A 14,591-nucleotide genomic window follows, 5' to 3' on the forward strand; every position below is an offset into this window, starting at 1 on the left:
TAATTAATTAATTAATTAATTAAAATAAGATTAAAAAAGAAAAGAAAGAAAAAAAACAAGTTTTGCAGTTAGTTACTGCAAAAACATTTCAAAAATTTTGGTTGCATAATATTTGACTACTACTTCCTTCTAATTTGAATAAAATTTAGTTTTTGTGTGAATGTCTTTTAATAGCCTGGGGTGCGACGAGCAGAACTATCTTAAGTATTTTCTTATCTTATTTAATAGTTTTTTTTTTTTTTTTAGTCGTCCTAATGATATCCACTCTTGTTGGTGGGCAATGCTTACACCGAAGTTGAAGTTCTACGCTCACACTTTCAAAGCGATCTGGTAATATAAAGCCTGAGTGGATGCAGGGGGCAATTAAATGGAACTCCATCCGGGGCACACTGGGCCCTTTGCTCTCTCTTGTGAAAGACCCTTTTCCTCCCCCGAACTTGAAGTCGACCCTACAGACAAAGCTTTGGCTTTGAGAGCGTTTTTTTTTCTCTTTTTTTTTCTTTTTTTAACACACACACAGCGCCAGACTACAGGCCTGCTGAAAAACAGAACCAGCTCGCTGGGATCCTCAAAAACGACTTTATTTTAATAAAAAACACATTTGTCATAAAACGGACCAAAGCTTTGCTTCTTTTTTCCCCTCCCCTGTTTTTAATAAAGCTAAAATCGTTTTTTTAATGGACATTTGCATTAGATATTCGCCTATTTAAGCATGAGAAGAAGTCTTACCTTAGCTGAGCGCAGACAAATGTTTCTATAATTTTTGAAATTCCCCAGCTGCTGACTTTGACTTCGCGTAGGTGGCGTCTTCCCATCACGCTTGGCCAGTTTTGTGGTGTCTGTCTGGCTCTGAAGAGGGGAAAAAAAAGCCAAGTAGAATACTATAGCAGCTATAAAAACGCAGGTCTGTGCAGAGCTGGCTTTGGGGTTTTTTCTGGGCATCCTGTCCTCAATTACAGCTTAAAAGCTCCAGCACAAGTCGTAGAATTGGTCTGTAGTGACCCAGAGAGGCGGAGCGTGTGGCCGCAAAAATACCCAAATCGTTTGAGTCCCCCGCAATTTGATCAAATAAAGTCCCCTCTTTAAGCAGGAGCGTAACATCATGTGGTTTTTGCGTGTTTTTTTTTTCATAGACTCACATGAGGCGTCTGTGGGCGCTCTGGCTGTATTAGTCAGTCTGTATATTTCAAGGTTGTGTTTCAGATGTGTCACTTAAATCCGTATGTGCGCCATCGGGCACTAGGGTCCAGACCAGCCGCAGCGATCTTAATCCTAGCTCAGGCCTCTCATTCACAGCACATTAGAGTCAGGTTGCAGCTTTTCTAAAACAGGCTTCATGGTGGCCCCCTGAGCGGAGCGGAGTGGAGCAGGGCGGAATGTCCTGTGTGGCATGTTTACCAAATTAAACAGCAGAAATGCATCTAGTCTCAGCACATTAACCCCCATCCCCTCCCCAACCCTCTATTTCTTCTTCTACTTCCGTTTGCTGAATTCGTGCATTTTCTGTTTGTCACTCCAAGAGACTTAAAAAAAATAGGAGTGATAGCTCAACTACATCTGATGTTGCAGGTGTATATTTTAATTTTAACTTTAAAAATAAAACAACGAGGCAGAATCTTATGGGTGAATGTTATAAATGTCACGTTCCGCGTTATTTTTATGGTTTGTTGATATACTCTGCATTTACGCAAAAATGCAAAATTATATTAAACATTTAACAACGTGAATTAAAATGAAGCGATATAAAACTAACTGAAATGTTTGCAGAGACAAAAACAAAACTGCCAGATATTCTTGTTAATACTATGGAGATATTTATATTATCGAGCAACGCACAGTTGACTGCACACGTTGATGTAAACATTGCCAAACAACCGTGCGTAAAAGCGTAGCAAGCCCCTTTTGGAGCCGCCGTTTGAAACCATGAAATGTTACTAATGCATCAGAATGTTCTCTAAATATTCTACATTTTCATTTGACCAAAAAATATTATTTAAATAAATTTCAAGCAGAGGGTGATGTTTATTGAGGTCAATGTTCATTTCTTGACTGCTTTTGCTTTACGCACCTATTTATTTTATCTTTGCCAATTTGTTATTTTCTGCAGACTGACCAGGAATCCAGATTAAGAAAAAAAAAGTGTCCGAACTTCCCCTGGTGTTCCACTAACATCAGGAAAGACAATGAAAACTTTAACTGACATCCAAAACAGCATTCACCTTGACATACTGCTTGTAGTTGATTTATAAATCACCTTCGCTGTTTGCAATAGAAATACCTTCAGGAAAGATTTGATTTATTTGTTGTTGTTTTTTTTGCTGTTTTTGCTGGCGCACAAATACAAACACTGCGCTTTTCTTTCTTTCTTTTTTTGTTGTTGTTGTTGTTTGCATTTGAAACAGTATAGCCGCTACTTTGAACATGACCCTGATAACCAAATGCTCACTGAGCCAAATGCTGCGCTGTAAAAGTACCAGAAGATGATGACTAAGGCATCTCCCTAAAAGCAACCTTTAGAAATAAGCTGCTCCCTCCACCCCCTTTGGTTCAATAAAGATCCGTGTTACATATTCCTAAAGTTGCAGACAATTGATTTGGTTCCAGTGTTGTTTTCGAGGATGAAAGCAGGCAACATAATTCACTTTTGAGGAACTGCTTCCTCTGAAATGAACTAAAACAACTTTTAGGGCTTCATCATTTCATGGAAAAAGAAGCACGTTTATCTTTTTTTTATTTTAAACGTGTTCTACCTGATGCATTAATGTTGATTTAAATCTTGTTTTTTTGTTTTTTTTTAAATAGTCACTAACCAGTTAAAGATGTCTTTGTTCTCCTTGGTTGCGTATTAAGTAATTCATTTTAATCCGGTATGGTTATAAACCACCAATGTCAAGCTTCAGGACACACAGCAGTCATGTCTCTCACACTCCTACACACTCCTACACACTCCTTCCCCTGCCGACGCCTTACACACCCAGAGGTTTGGGCGCGCGCGCGCAAGCAAGCAACGCACGCACCCACGCACACAACAACCGGAGCCTGAAAATCTGTCAATTCCTGCCGCGTGGTCACGTGGCCTCCTCCTCAGTGGAGTGGATGGAGATGGCTCTCCACGTCAGCTTACGTATCCCAATTTGTGCTTAGCGAACCTGCTTCAAAGAGGCGAGAGGCACGGCGCTTCAGAGCCATGTTCGGGGTGGTTATAGAGGAATCAAAGCCCAGCACAGACTTGTAGAAGCGGCCGAGCAACGATGATGGATTTTGACGAGAGGGTCCCCGTCGGATCGAACATGTACTTACCCAGTTGCACTTACTACGTGTCGGCGGGGACCGATTTCTCGGGTCTTCCCTCGTTTTTGTCTCAGACCCCTTCCACCCGCCCAATGACATACTCCTATTCCTCTAACCTGCCGCAGGTCCAGCCCGTCAGGGAGGTGACATTCAGGGACTATGCTGGTATCGAAGCGCCCGGTAAGTGGCCGCACCGGGGGAACTTGTCCCAGTGCTACTCGAGCGCGGAAGACATGGTGCACCGGGAGTGCCTGTCGGCGCAGACTGCCGTCGTGGGTGACATGTTTGGTAAAAACAGCCCCTACCACCACCACCACCACCACCACCATCACCACCATAGCAGCGGGAGCGGCGGAGGTGGTGCTGCGGGTGCCGGCTCCGCCGCCGCAGCAGCCGCCGCTAGCTTCTACGGGAGCGTGGGCAGAAATGGCGTGCTCCCGCAAGCCTTCGACCAGTTCTACGAAACCGCGTACGGGAACGCGTCGGAGAGCTCGTCGTCGGTGAACACCGCCTTCTCAGGGGACAAAACGCCTGCAAGTAAGCAGCCGGAGCAGACGCCGTCCTGCCGCGACTCCGAGGCAAAGGAGCAGCGAGAAGAGACAAGCAGTCCGGAGCTATCTTCCGGCAACAATGAGGAGAAATCCAGCAGCGGCAGCAGCAGCAGTACGTATTTAAACTCGACGCTCTGCTTATATGGGAGAAAGTTTGCAATCTTGCGCGCTGCTGTTAAAAATTTTATATGCTGTTTTATAAGCATATAAGGGTTTATAGAGGGCCTGTAGACCCCCCCTCTTCAACCTCCACCTCCCCCCCCCAGTCTCCAACAAAAGTTTGTTATAAACTGCAGGATCACGTGTTTGGAATTGAAATTGGCCGTGAAAGACAGCATGCCCGTCAGATATGTTCTACTTTATTTATTTATTTATTTATTTATTTATTTATTTATTTATTTATTTATGTATTTATTTATTTATTTTTTGCTTGTGTATTTTGTAGTATTTGCCGTGACTCTCACTGAACGAGGATCTTCACACAGAGCAGCAGCAGCAGCAGTTTCCATTTATGACGAGCGTGCTAGTTTTACGCTTTCTTTGCTTTAAAAGACCTCTTGCTTGTAACGAGGGTGGTGTCTGTGCGCTTGAAGCTGTAGCGCACATGATCTGCCCTGTTAAAGCAATCAGTCGGTATTTCGTATATAAAGTGCTTTTTTTTGCGCATTTCTAAACATGTTTAGCTAAACGAGCTTGTTATTATGATCTACATGTACATAGTTTTGCAGGCTTTCCTGAAAGCCTGCAAAACTAACCCGGTTTTCCCCCTTGTGCAATATGACATAAAATAGATGTTATTAAATTTTAATGGCTTCTATACATTATAGTGAAAGCATATTAAAGCGCTTATGTAATTTGTGACTGCATGTCTTTTAAATTTTTTTTTCTTCTTCTGTGCCTTCCAGGTGGACAGAGGACGCGCAAGAAACGATGTCCCTATTCCAAATATCAAATAAGAGAACTTGAACGAGAATTTTTTTTCAGCGTGTACATAAACAAAGAGAAGCGGCTGCAACTGTCGCGGATGCTCAACCTCACCGACCGACAAGTCAAGATCTGGTTTCAGAACCGGCGCATGAAGGAGAAGAAGCTGAACAGAGACAGGTTACAGTACTACACGTCCAATCCTCTGCTTTAGGGGGGGATCCAGGGGGAAAAAAACAGGAGAAGCACATTGCTCCGGTTCCCCCTCCCCTCCTGTGGGACTACATAGGGTTCGTCCACGGACTCACTGACTTCTTCTCAGTGTACTTCGTGTACTATACCACAGTGGCCGGCGACGGCAGCAATAACACTGCTAGGTTGTTCATTTCAATGTTCGATAACGCGCAGAATGCGCCGATATGAAGTATGCGTTCATGGGCCATGGTTTTGCGCATCAAACTGATTCTGAAAAGAAAGGAAAAAAATATATATATAGAAACTGTTTTTTTCTTCTTCTTCTTCTTCGGTGAGCGCTCCAGGTCTCTGTTTTCGGAAAGGGCCATGTTATTAGAACCTGTTTGTTCTTATTTGTCAGGGGAGGAAAAAAAAAGCAATCATTAATTGACTGCTTAAGTGTATTTTGTAATCAAAAATATTATTTTATTTCTTTTTTTGTCTGTTGTTTAAATCAGAAATGTGCTGGATTTAAACTTTAAGGCGAGTAGGTTGACCTATATAGGGAGACTGGTGGAGCCTACATTGGTGTGACCAAATAATGAGTCCGTTTACGGACGCGAATGATGGGTGTTTCTGTTCATGTGTGTGCTTATTTATTTTGTATGGCCACTCGTTTGCTCTATCTCTTTTTTAATGCCACGGCTGTCCGAGTCCCAATCCACGGGCAAGCTGTTGAGATTCCGCCTCAAACCAGCTTTTCTTATCTCTGACGGTCGCCTATGGAAGAAAAACAACAACAAAAAAAGAGGGCTAATTATTTATATAATGCGTATCTTTTAAAACGCGTAAAGCCATGCTGATGATCATATGCAGGCCAAAACCAGACAGATAAGCTTTGTCCGCTTGGATCCGGAGCACTGAGGTGTTCACGCAGGTGTAGCTTAGAGCTTATCCCTCCAATCTTTCGACTTCTATGCATCCTTTTTATGAGGCATATCAGATCTCGTTTTTACGAAATCCAGAAAATGTGTTGAACATTTGACTATAGATTCCCGTCCAATTTTTTTTACACAAACGAAGACATTAAATGTCAAAATTGATTAGCCAATTACAACACCCTTTCAACCAAATAGAAACTCCACAGTACATTTGGTTGAGCGTTCAAACGTTTAAAGAAGATTGTCAAGCTTTCAACATATAAGGCTATTTAAGTCTTCATCTTTAGATAAATACTGTAAATTGAGGGATTTAAAATTAGCCCATGGGTCGTGTCTAAATTTTTCCTGTACAAAGAGGTTGAATGTCATAATTGGTTTGCTCATTATACACACATTTGGACATCAACAGACGCATAGACGTCTTTCCATCTTTGACTTTTTAAACCACTTTTTGTTGTTGTTGTTGTTGTTTAGTCAGAATGCAAGTCAAGAAGAGTTTGCGAGGGGACATTCTGCTGCAGAAAAGTAACAACCTCATTGTCACTTTTTATATAATACGTTTGATTGTGTTTTCAAATAATAATAAAAAAGAACAGCCTGCGCAGCTTTTTTCACCTTTTACCAAACATGGCTATTCCTCCTTGTCTTTCTTTTGTCTAGTGAAAGTTACGGAAATGTGGACATAAAAAAACAAAAAACAAAACAAAACAAAAAAACCCCTCATAGTTTCCATCTAAATTAAGCCTAAATACAGACATTAAATGTCACAATTGGTTAGAACCACCCTTAAGCCACATTTATACTCCAATAAACGTCTATAGACGTATTTTCACATTTCTAAATTATAATTGCATTTTTTTTTACTTTGAGTCAGAATGAGGTCTTTTTCTCCCCCTGCCTTTAATACACAATGTTTTGTTGAAGAGATTCTGCTGCAAAAACGTATGGACGTCATTCTCAATTTGAGGCTTTACATGACTTTTCCTTTCAGAGTCATTTTCAAAATCACCTTTCGTGCAGCTTAAATCCACCTTTCACCAAACTTTCTTTCTAACATCCAGAGAAATATGTCAGAAATCTGACACTCGGCTTATCTCGTCTATATTTAGCCTAAACATAGACATTGAACGTCAGTCTCCATGAGCCTATTTGATCCAGCCAGATTTTTTTTTTTATCTACATTTAGACATCAGGAGACATCTTTATGTTGATATGCTCACATTTTTACGTTTCGCTGATGGAAGGCAAAGGCACGTTCTCTGGAATTTTGCGAGAGAGGGATTTGGTGGTGCTGTTGGTTTTATGTGTACATACTCACGAAGGAATCGTGACGAGAAACATTTTTCGTGTGCGCATTAATTGCAGCGTCATCCCGAGTCATCGCAGTGAATCAGTTGCTTTGATATGAGCCAAAAATATATATATATATATTTTGTAATATGCCACACTTACAAATAACTTTAAGAATAGTTTGACAATGCTTAAAATACGTTCGGTCTCAGTAGCTGTTTTTTCTTTTCTTTTCTTTAAAGTTGGATTTTGTCTCGTAAATGTATTCTAAATAAACACATTGAAAGTTAGGCTCAGTTGGCCCATTTAAATCGCCTCTCCAACACGATATACATACATGTGGATATAAATAGGTTTTGGTGTAGGCGTCTTTTCAACGATTTTTCTCGAGCTTTTTAGACAGAGTGCTACTTTGTCTTTTCTTTGTGTAATTAACATATCTTTCCACAGGAGATTTGGTCTGCTGTTGGCAACGTGTTTGTTTCCAAGAATCGTGATCCTTGCGCTTTCATAAAAGAGTTCAATTGCTTGGATCAACTGCTTTGGAATGCCCAAATTGTGTATTATATTACATTTCTTAAAACAAAAAAGGAAAAAGGAAGAAAAAAACAATAAAGCCAAAATGAAACGCTGACTGAAAATAGCTTTGATACCAGTCTAAATCCTGCTTGCTTAATGCCCCACATACTATTTTTCTTTGTTAAAATGGATCACATGCGCGTATGTGAAACTTTTTACGCACACAAGATCAACATATTAACACACTCGCAGAAAAAAAAAATGCGGCAATCAAGTGTCTGTGGGTGCAGCAGACACCTGAAGGAAGTCACATGTTAAAGATTAGGTCTCTCAAATGCAAGTTGAAAGCAGTCCAAACACACAAAGACACTCACACGCCCCAGGTTAGACGAGCTCAAGCAAGGAAGAAAAAAAAAAGATGACAGTTTGTTTGAAATATTTGTGTCATTTATCACAAACAGTGTTTATTTGTCGACTTTAAATAAATTGATACGGTTGCATTCTGCCCTTATTTTGTGCTTTCTGAAAATGTTCAGCCATCTCGCTGCGACGCGGTGCTCTCCATCTTTTCCAAAGCGATAAAATAGCTTACTCTGTCCGCCACAAATGACATTTTGGGGATAAGGGGAGGGGGGGGGGCGCATCTCGCTGCAAATACATTTTAAAAACTAAAGACTTTACATCAGTTTGTCTTCTAATGACCTTCCTCTGGATCATTTCTCGGTTTTCCGTGCGTGCAAGCTGTCATTTTGCTGACTGACCCTGGAAACACTCGTGCAGCAACAGCAGCAGCCTCCCCTGGCAAAGGGGTCGCTATATTTGCTGTTGTTATCACAGTGTTTATGGGAGCTGGCCGCAGCGCATTGGCGTTCATATATGACAGTCAAAAGGGTCATAAACGCTGGGGAGAGAGAGGCTGAAGTTTATGGTTGCCTCTCTCCGCCATAGTCCGGCCTTGCCTTACCTCGCCTCGCCATGCGCATCCTTTACTGCGCGTTGGAATTCCGTCCCTAATTACGGGACATCCTCCCCCGTTGCCAAGGCAACGTGGCCATAAAAGCTGTCTGAGGGTCTGGAGCATTTGTACAATTGGAGTGCTGGTGCAATAAACCGTCTGAGACCCAAGGTTATTAACTGTGTTACCAAGCAAGGCGACAGCGATGACAAGCAGAGGACAGGATGGCAAGAGAGCCTTTAGTGAGCTTTGCTGCATCGACTTCATTTTGGAGCTTTTCCCCCCTCGATTCGGCTCTTCTGTACTGAGGACTTGACGCTACTACCACTGGGCGGCGCTATTGGGACCAAAGTCATGGCCTTGGATCTTCTGCTCCAAACGGAATGCAGGTAAGGGTTTCCTCAGGAGAGCAGACATTACTCTGTAGCAGTAGCGTAGTTTCTCTTTTGCTAGGTTGAGTTTTCTCTCCTGATTTCTCTCTCTGGTGCTAACTTGAACAACAAAAAAAAAGAAAAAAAAATCTCCAAGCAGGACTTAACAAGGCAACACTTAGGCAAAAATAATAATAATAATATCCATGCCTCTCGTCCCTTTCTTTTCGCTGAGCTTGACCGTTTACTAGTCTAAGTTTAGGCTTGCCAAATGTTTTGCATTAGGTTAAGCCGCTTTAATTGATAACAGTTGGAGACAGTTTCCTTTTCGTACCTGTGCATAACATGCAGATACCATTGCAGTTTATACTGAATAACAAATCCTCCCCTTCCCCTGAAAATCCAACTCAGCGTGCTTCACGCGTTGTCTTTGATTGCCAAATTTAAACGCCACGAAGGCTCGATTTGCTTTAGATAGTGCAGCAATCACGTCTTTTCCTTTCCGTGTAGCCGAGATAAACTTTGGCTACGCTCGTGTCAGTTCTGGCCTTTTTCCCCCTCCCCATTCAACTCCCCCCCACCTTTTGTCTGTCTCTCGTGAAAAATAAATGCTTCCGCTGGATGTAATAAAACGCCGCATTATTGTTCATAACTGCACTCAGGACGAACATGATACGAGTCAAGCGGCCTCTTCGGCCACCATTATATGGGCCCGATCAAAGCCAGCGGTTGGAGTAAAGTGTTTTCAGGGTATTACAGCGCGGCAGCTGTGGAAATGAAGATTTAATAGCAACAATTAATAACTGTAACACAAAGATATCGATAGCTGCCCTCCACCTCTTATTCCTCAGCCTCCAAAATGCTTCTCCGACAAACACGAAGTGTGCGTGTTATTAATCGATGGTTTCAGTTTCTTCTCTGGATCGTGTGTCCAAGAGAAAACTATGGTCTCTGCTGGGAGACGTGGGCGTGCTTTTGGTGTTAATTTGTGAATAAAATCGGTTGTATTTTGAACCAGAATGTTGTTTTAAGTAGTTACATTTAAAGAGTAATTGACTAGGAAGCATGTATTTTTTATTTATTTATTTGCGTCATGAGCGGCGTTAATTGAAATATGATCACCGTTGTTGTGGAAAAAAAATCTGCGGCTTTATAAAGTCAAATTGCATCAGTAAAAAAACAAAAACAACAACAACAACAAAAAAAAACTTTAGAATGTGTTAATATATATATATACACATCACGGTTTAAAACCGTGATGTTTGTTAAACATAAACAGATGTTTTTTTTAACCCTCGGGAAAATAAATTAAAATAAAATAAAATAAAATTGCAAAATGATGCACAATTGGAGTTCTGTTGTGTCTCTCAATGCTCAACAGGAGAACCAACAATAGGACTCATATGCGTCAAAGATTTAGATCTGCTTGATACACACAGACAAACAAACTCACTCTCACACGCATTTAAAAATATAACTATTAGAATTTAAAATTAGCGCATAAGTAGACAGACAAAGGGAAATTTTGAGCAACTGCATTGATAGTGTTAAAAGGAGAGATTATTATTATTATTATTATTATTATTATTATTATTATTATTATTATTATTATTGTTGTTGTTGTTGTTGTTGTTGTTGTTTGTGTTGTTATTAGTAGTGGTATTTAGCATTTAAATAGGTAAGTTAATGTTAACTTTGATATTAGTTATGCTCTGAAGTTTAAAAAGGAGACAAAATAAACAAATAATGTATCTATTGAAATCGTCTATACCTTATGAGAAACACAATAATAAATATGCAACATGAATCATAATATACAAATACATTTATTAGAAAATAGTATAAAACTTTTTTTTTTTAATCCTGAATTTCATAACTAAAAATAAACTGTGAACAAGTGAAAGCGTTTGAGAAAATTGAAGTTCATCAAGAAATTAAGAATGGAGTATCTTTTTGTGTGTGTGTGTGTGTGTGTGTTATTTGTCTAGGAGTATATATTTCATCGGTTTTATGCGCAAACTCTTATCCTGCTAACCCCCAGCACATATCAATATTAGTTCAAACTCATGAGGATGATGTGACCGCATAATTTAAAACAGAAAGTGTGCGATACAGCCAAACCTATCATAAGAGGTTTGACTTTGCTCTGTGGAAAAATGCGAACAATTTGGCTTTTTTAAATTTTTTTTATTTTGCGTAAACATTGTTCCTTTTTACCAGCTGTCGTCCTTCGGCTCGAAGATTCAACAGATAAAAAGTCACTCTGCCAAAGGCGATTCCTTTCTGCAATCTTATTAAAGACTTTATTGCCAGGGATACCCGCTGCTTTTGGTGCTATATCTTTTTTTGGAGGATCACAGCAGCTATGCAGTTTAAAATTACTTTCCATCTTTACGCAAAGCCTGTAAAGCCTCATGTTAGTGAATGTTAAACCAATTTTGAGGTTGTATTGGTTAGTTTAGTACCCACTCACCCCCAAAATTGGCTATTGTCTAATTTTTTTTGAGGATCCAAATAAATCTTGCTCTGATTGCTGAGTTGTTTTGTAATATTTGATCTGCTTGTATTGCTACAATACTTGAAACACTTAAAGTTTTTTTTGTTTTGTTTTTTTATTTTTTTTAGATATTTTATCATTTAAACAAATAAATATGCATATTACAACCATGTGCACTGTTGGACTTATAGTCTCTTCTGCACAGGTTGGTGCATTAAGACGAGGTGTGGAAACACTCTGATTGCTCTGCCCGCTTCTTTTTCTGCTTGAGCTCCATGATGGATTTCTGTTCGACTCCTACGTAGCCTGAAAGTGGGAGGGGACTGTCCCTTCTTCCTGCGTTTTCATTGGTTTTACAGTCCTCTCGGCGGTGAGGGGGGTGCCTCTAATCATATCCAGCATGTTTTGCACAAGAAATGTCAGCCAGAAAGGGCTATCTTCTCCCTTCGCCAAAATACACTACAATAATGTCATGTTCGGACAGCCCGTCTGGAAACGCATTTTTAGTGGACTCCCTGATCAGCGCCCGCACCGAGAGCGGCGGGGGTCACTATGCCGGGAGTGCGGTTTGCTTACCGCACAGCACCGCAGCAGAAGTGCCTTACGGACTACACAACTATGGATACTTCCCAGGTATGACTAAACGGAGCGAGGTCGGTCCCCAGAATGTGGTGTCCACCTCAGGTGCATACATGTCCAGCATGGAGATGTGGATGGACGCGCAGAGGTCATGTCGTATGGACCAAGAGCACTCTGTGGGTCCCCAGGTCTCACCGTGCACGTTCCCGCAGAACATCAAGGAAGAGAGCACCTACTGCCTGTACGAGCAGCCCAAGTGTCCCAAAGCGTCCACCGCCGAAGACCTCACATATTCAAGATTGACTTCTTCTTGCACAGTCACCGATGGCGGCGGCGGCGGCGGTGGTGGTGGTGGAGTTGGGGGCGGCGGGGGGTCGGTGCCTGTGCCGGGCTTCTTCCGCTTGTCTCAGACGCACGCACAGTCTCATAAACTTTACAGCGCCAACAACGGCCCTCATTCGAACCCTTCCCCTTCCCATTCTCATTTCGGCCTGCAGCACCCCGCCGATCACGCTCGCTTCCACTCGCCGCCACCAACCTCTGCGTCTGTCCCAGCCACGGCGGAGAAGAAGGGGAAGGACGCGGAGGAAGCCACAGACCTGCCGCCTCAAGCTGCGTCGGGCACCGAGGAGGGGCGCGACTCCTCGGACGGCGAAGCCTCCTCTGCGGAGGAAGTGGAGGAGAATGACAAGGAGAGAGCAGCAAAGGCCAATAAAGGTAATCATTGCGGGACTTAGGTGTGGTCAGCCTTGTTTTGGTGGCAAACAGGTAGAGTGAGGCTTTTTACTGGCACCTGTCATGTCTTGTGCTGCGGTTTGAACTACAGTCAGACGTGGAGACATGTGTTTGTAAACATGGCATTCACAAAGTATTCCACCAAGACGGTTTTTAGAATTATGATCATTGTTATTATTATGCGTCAAAACCCCAAACTTAAAGCTTATGAGCTAGGCTTCACTTAGCTATCAAATTTCAAGTGATCAAATGAGATAACTTCTAAAATTTCAGGATTAGAGATATTTTCAGTGATAGACCGCTGTGGAAACTGGCGCACAGGCCTACACACATTTTTGGCACTAGGTAGCATTTTCTACGATTTTTACCCCAAAACATTATTGTAGATATACTTTCCCTTTATGCGTTATTGGTGTAAACGTTGCTTATAGATAAAAGCTGTCAAAAAATAAAAAAATAAAATAAATAAAAACCTGCCATTATTTTACAGTTGAGAAAAGTGGCAGAAGAGAAATGTATTTTTTTAATTAATTAATTTTTGAAATGTTCAATCACTATTCAGATTTGTAAATTTGAACTTTTACGTGCTTTAATTCGTGGCACATGTTTTGGTGCGTTTGTCATTTTTTCTTGTGCAGACATGTTTATTATTACAGCCGTCCTTTAAAATGTGTTTATAGCTACTATCCCCCGGGCACAGATTTGCTGAACAGGCATAGGAAAAAGAAAAATCTAGCTCTCCTTAGCTGATCTAAACAATAGAAAGAAAAAAATTGGTTGAAACATGAGACTTGAGAAGAAGCTGGAATAATATCGCCTTATTGTTGTTTGAAGGGACCAGCTGAGCCAACAGGCAAAACTATAATCTCAGTCTTGCTAAAAATGTATACGTTTTTCCTCATATTTTTGGTCGAATTAGTATGGAAGATATTACGCAACGTCTGAGTAACGTAAAGTCACGTAAAGACGTCTGTTTATGTGTAAATATCATTAAAAGGCGATTAGGGTGACCAAAATGTATTTTAAAATTTCTTTGAAGGCTTTATGAATAAAACTAAAACATTTTTTCTGGGCTAGAACACGCCGATGGACGCCCACTGTTTGGAAAGGAAAATTATATTCTTTGAAATATACAAAAACACACAGACACGTCTGAAGGTCATATTTTCATGTTTGTTGTGGTGTGCTTCATAATCACATGTGCTTAAGCTGCTTTGCTCTTGCATTTATAATCCTCACTGCGTAAAAACAAAACAAAGCAAAAAACAAAAAAACAAACTATTTATCTGCCATCCTTCTAGGAGACACAAAAAGCGAAAACACGGCCAACTGGCTGACAGCGAAAAGTGGCCGAAAGAAACGCTGCCCGTACACCAAACACCAGACGCTGGAATTGGAGAAGGAGTTCCTGTTCAACATGTACCTGACCCGAGAGCGCCGCCTAGAGATCAGCAAGAGCGTCCACCTGACGGACAGACAGGTCAAGATATGGTTCCAGAACCGCAGGATGAAGCTTAAGAAAATGACGCGGGAGAATAGGATCCGGGAGCTCACCTCCAACTATGGATTTTCATGATAAACAACGACTCAAAAAGGGAACAACACGTTTAGATGAATTTATTGACAAGCTATCATCCAAATTCCTCAACTCCACGCTCAAAGTCTCATTTCCCTGAGAGATTCAGCCTTCTCTCGTTGCCCATCATCGTATCTGACCTTCTGAAAAAAAAGAAAAAAAAAAAAAGAAAGCAAAAATAAAAAACA

At 41.1% G+C, this 14,591-nt stretch overlaps 2 protein-coding genes across 2 annotated transcripts; both read left to right on the top strand.

Annotated features, from left to right (window-relative positions):
• Positions 1-2,106: 2,106 nt before the first annotated feature.
• On the top strand, positions 2,107-6,511 carry hoxa11a (homeobox A11a). The gene is made up of 2 exons (XM_007562629.2): positions 2,107-3,954; positions 4,748-6,511. Exons 1-2 carry the CDS (start codon positions 3,252-3,254, stop codon positions 4,978-4,980), a joined length of 936 nt encoding a protein of 311 aa, XP_007562691.1. The 5' UTR covers positions 2,107-3,251; the 3' UTR covers positions 4,981-6,511.
• Positions 6,512-11,730: 5,219 nt separating this feature from the next.
• Positions 11,731-14,591, top strand: LOC103145262 (homeobox protein Hox-A10). The gene is made up of 2 exons (XM_007562630.2): positions 11,731-12,809; positions 14,129-14,591. Exons 1-2 carry the CDS (start codon positions 11,930-11,932, stop codon positions 14,401-14,403), a joined length of 1,155 nt encoding a protein of 384 aa, XP_007562692.1. The 5' UTR covers positions 11,731-11,929; the 3' UTR covers positions 14,404-14,591.

The sequence above is a fragment of the Poecilia formosa genome, unplaced genomic scaffold (assembly GCF_000485575.1).
Source record: "Poecilia formosa unplaced genomic scaffold, Poecilia_formosa-5.1.2 Scaffold139, whole genome shotgun sequence".
Taxonomy (NCBI): Eukaryota; Metazoa; Chordata; class Actinopteri; order Cyprinodontiformes; family Poeciliidae; genus Poecilia; species Poecilia formosa.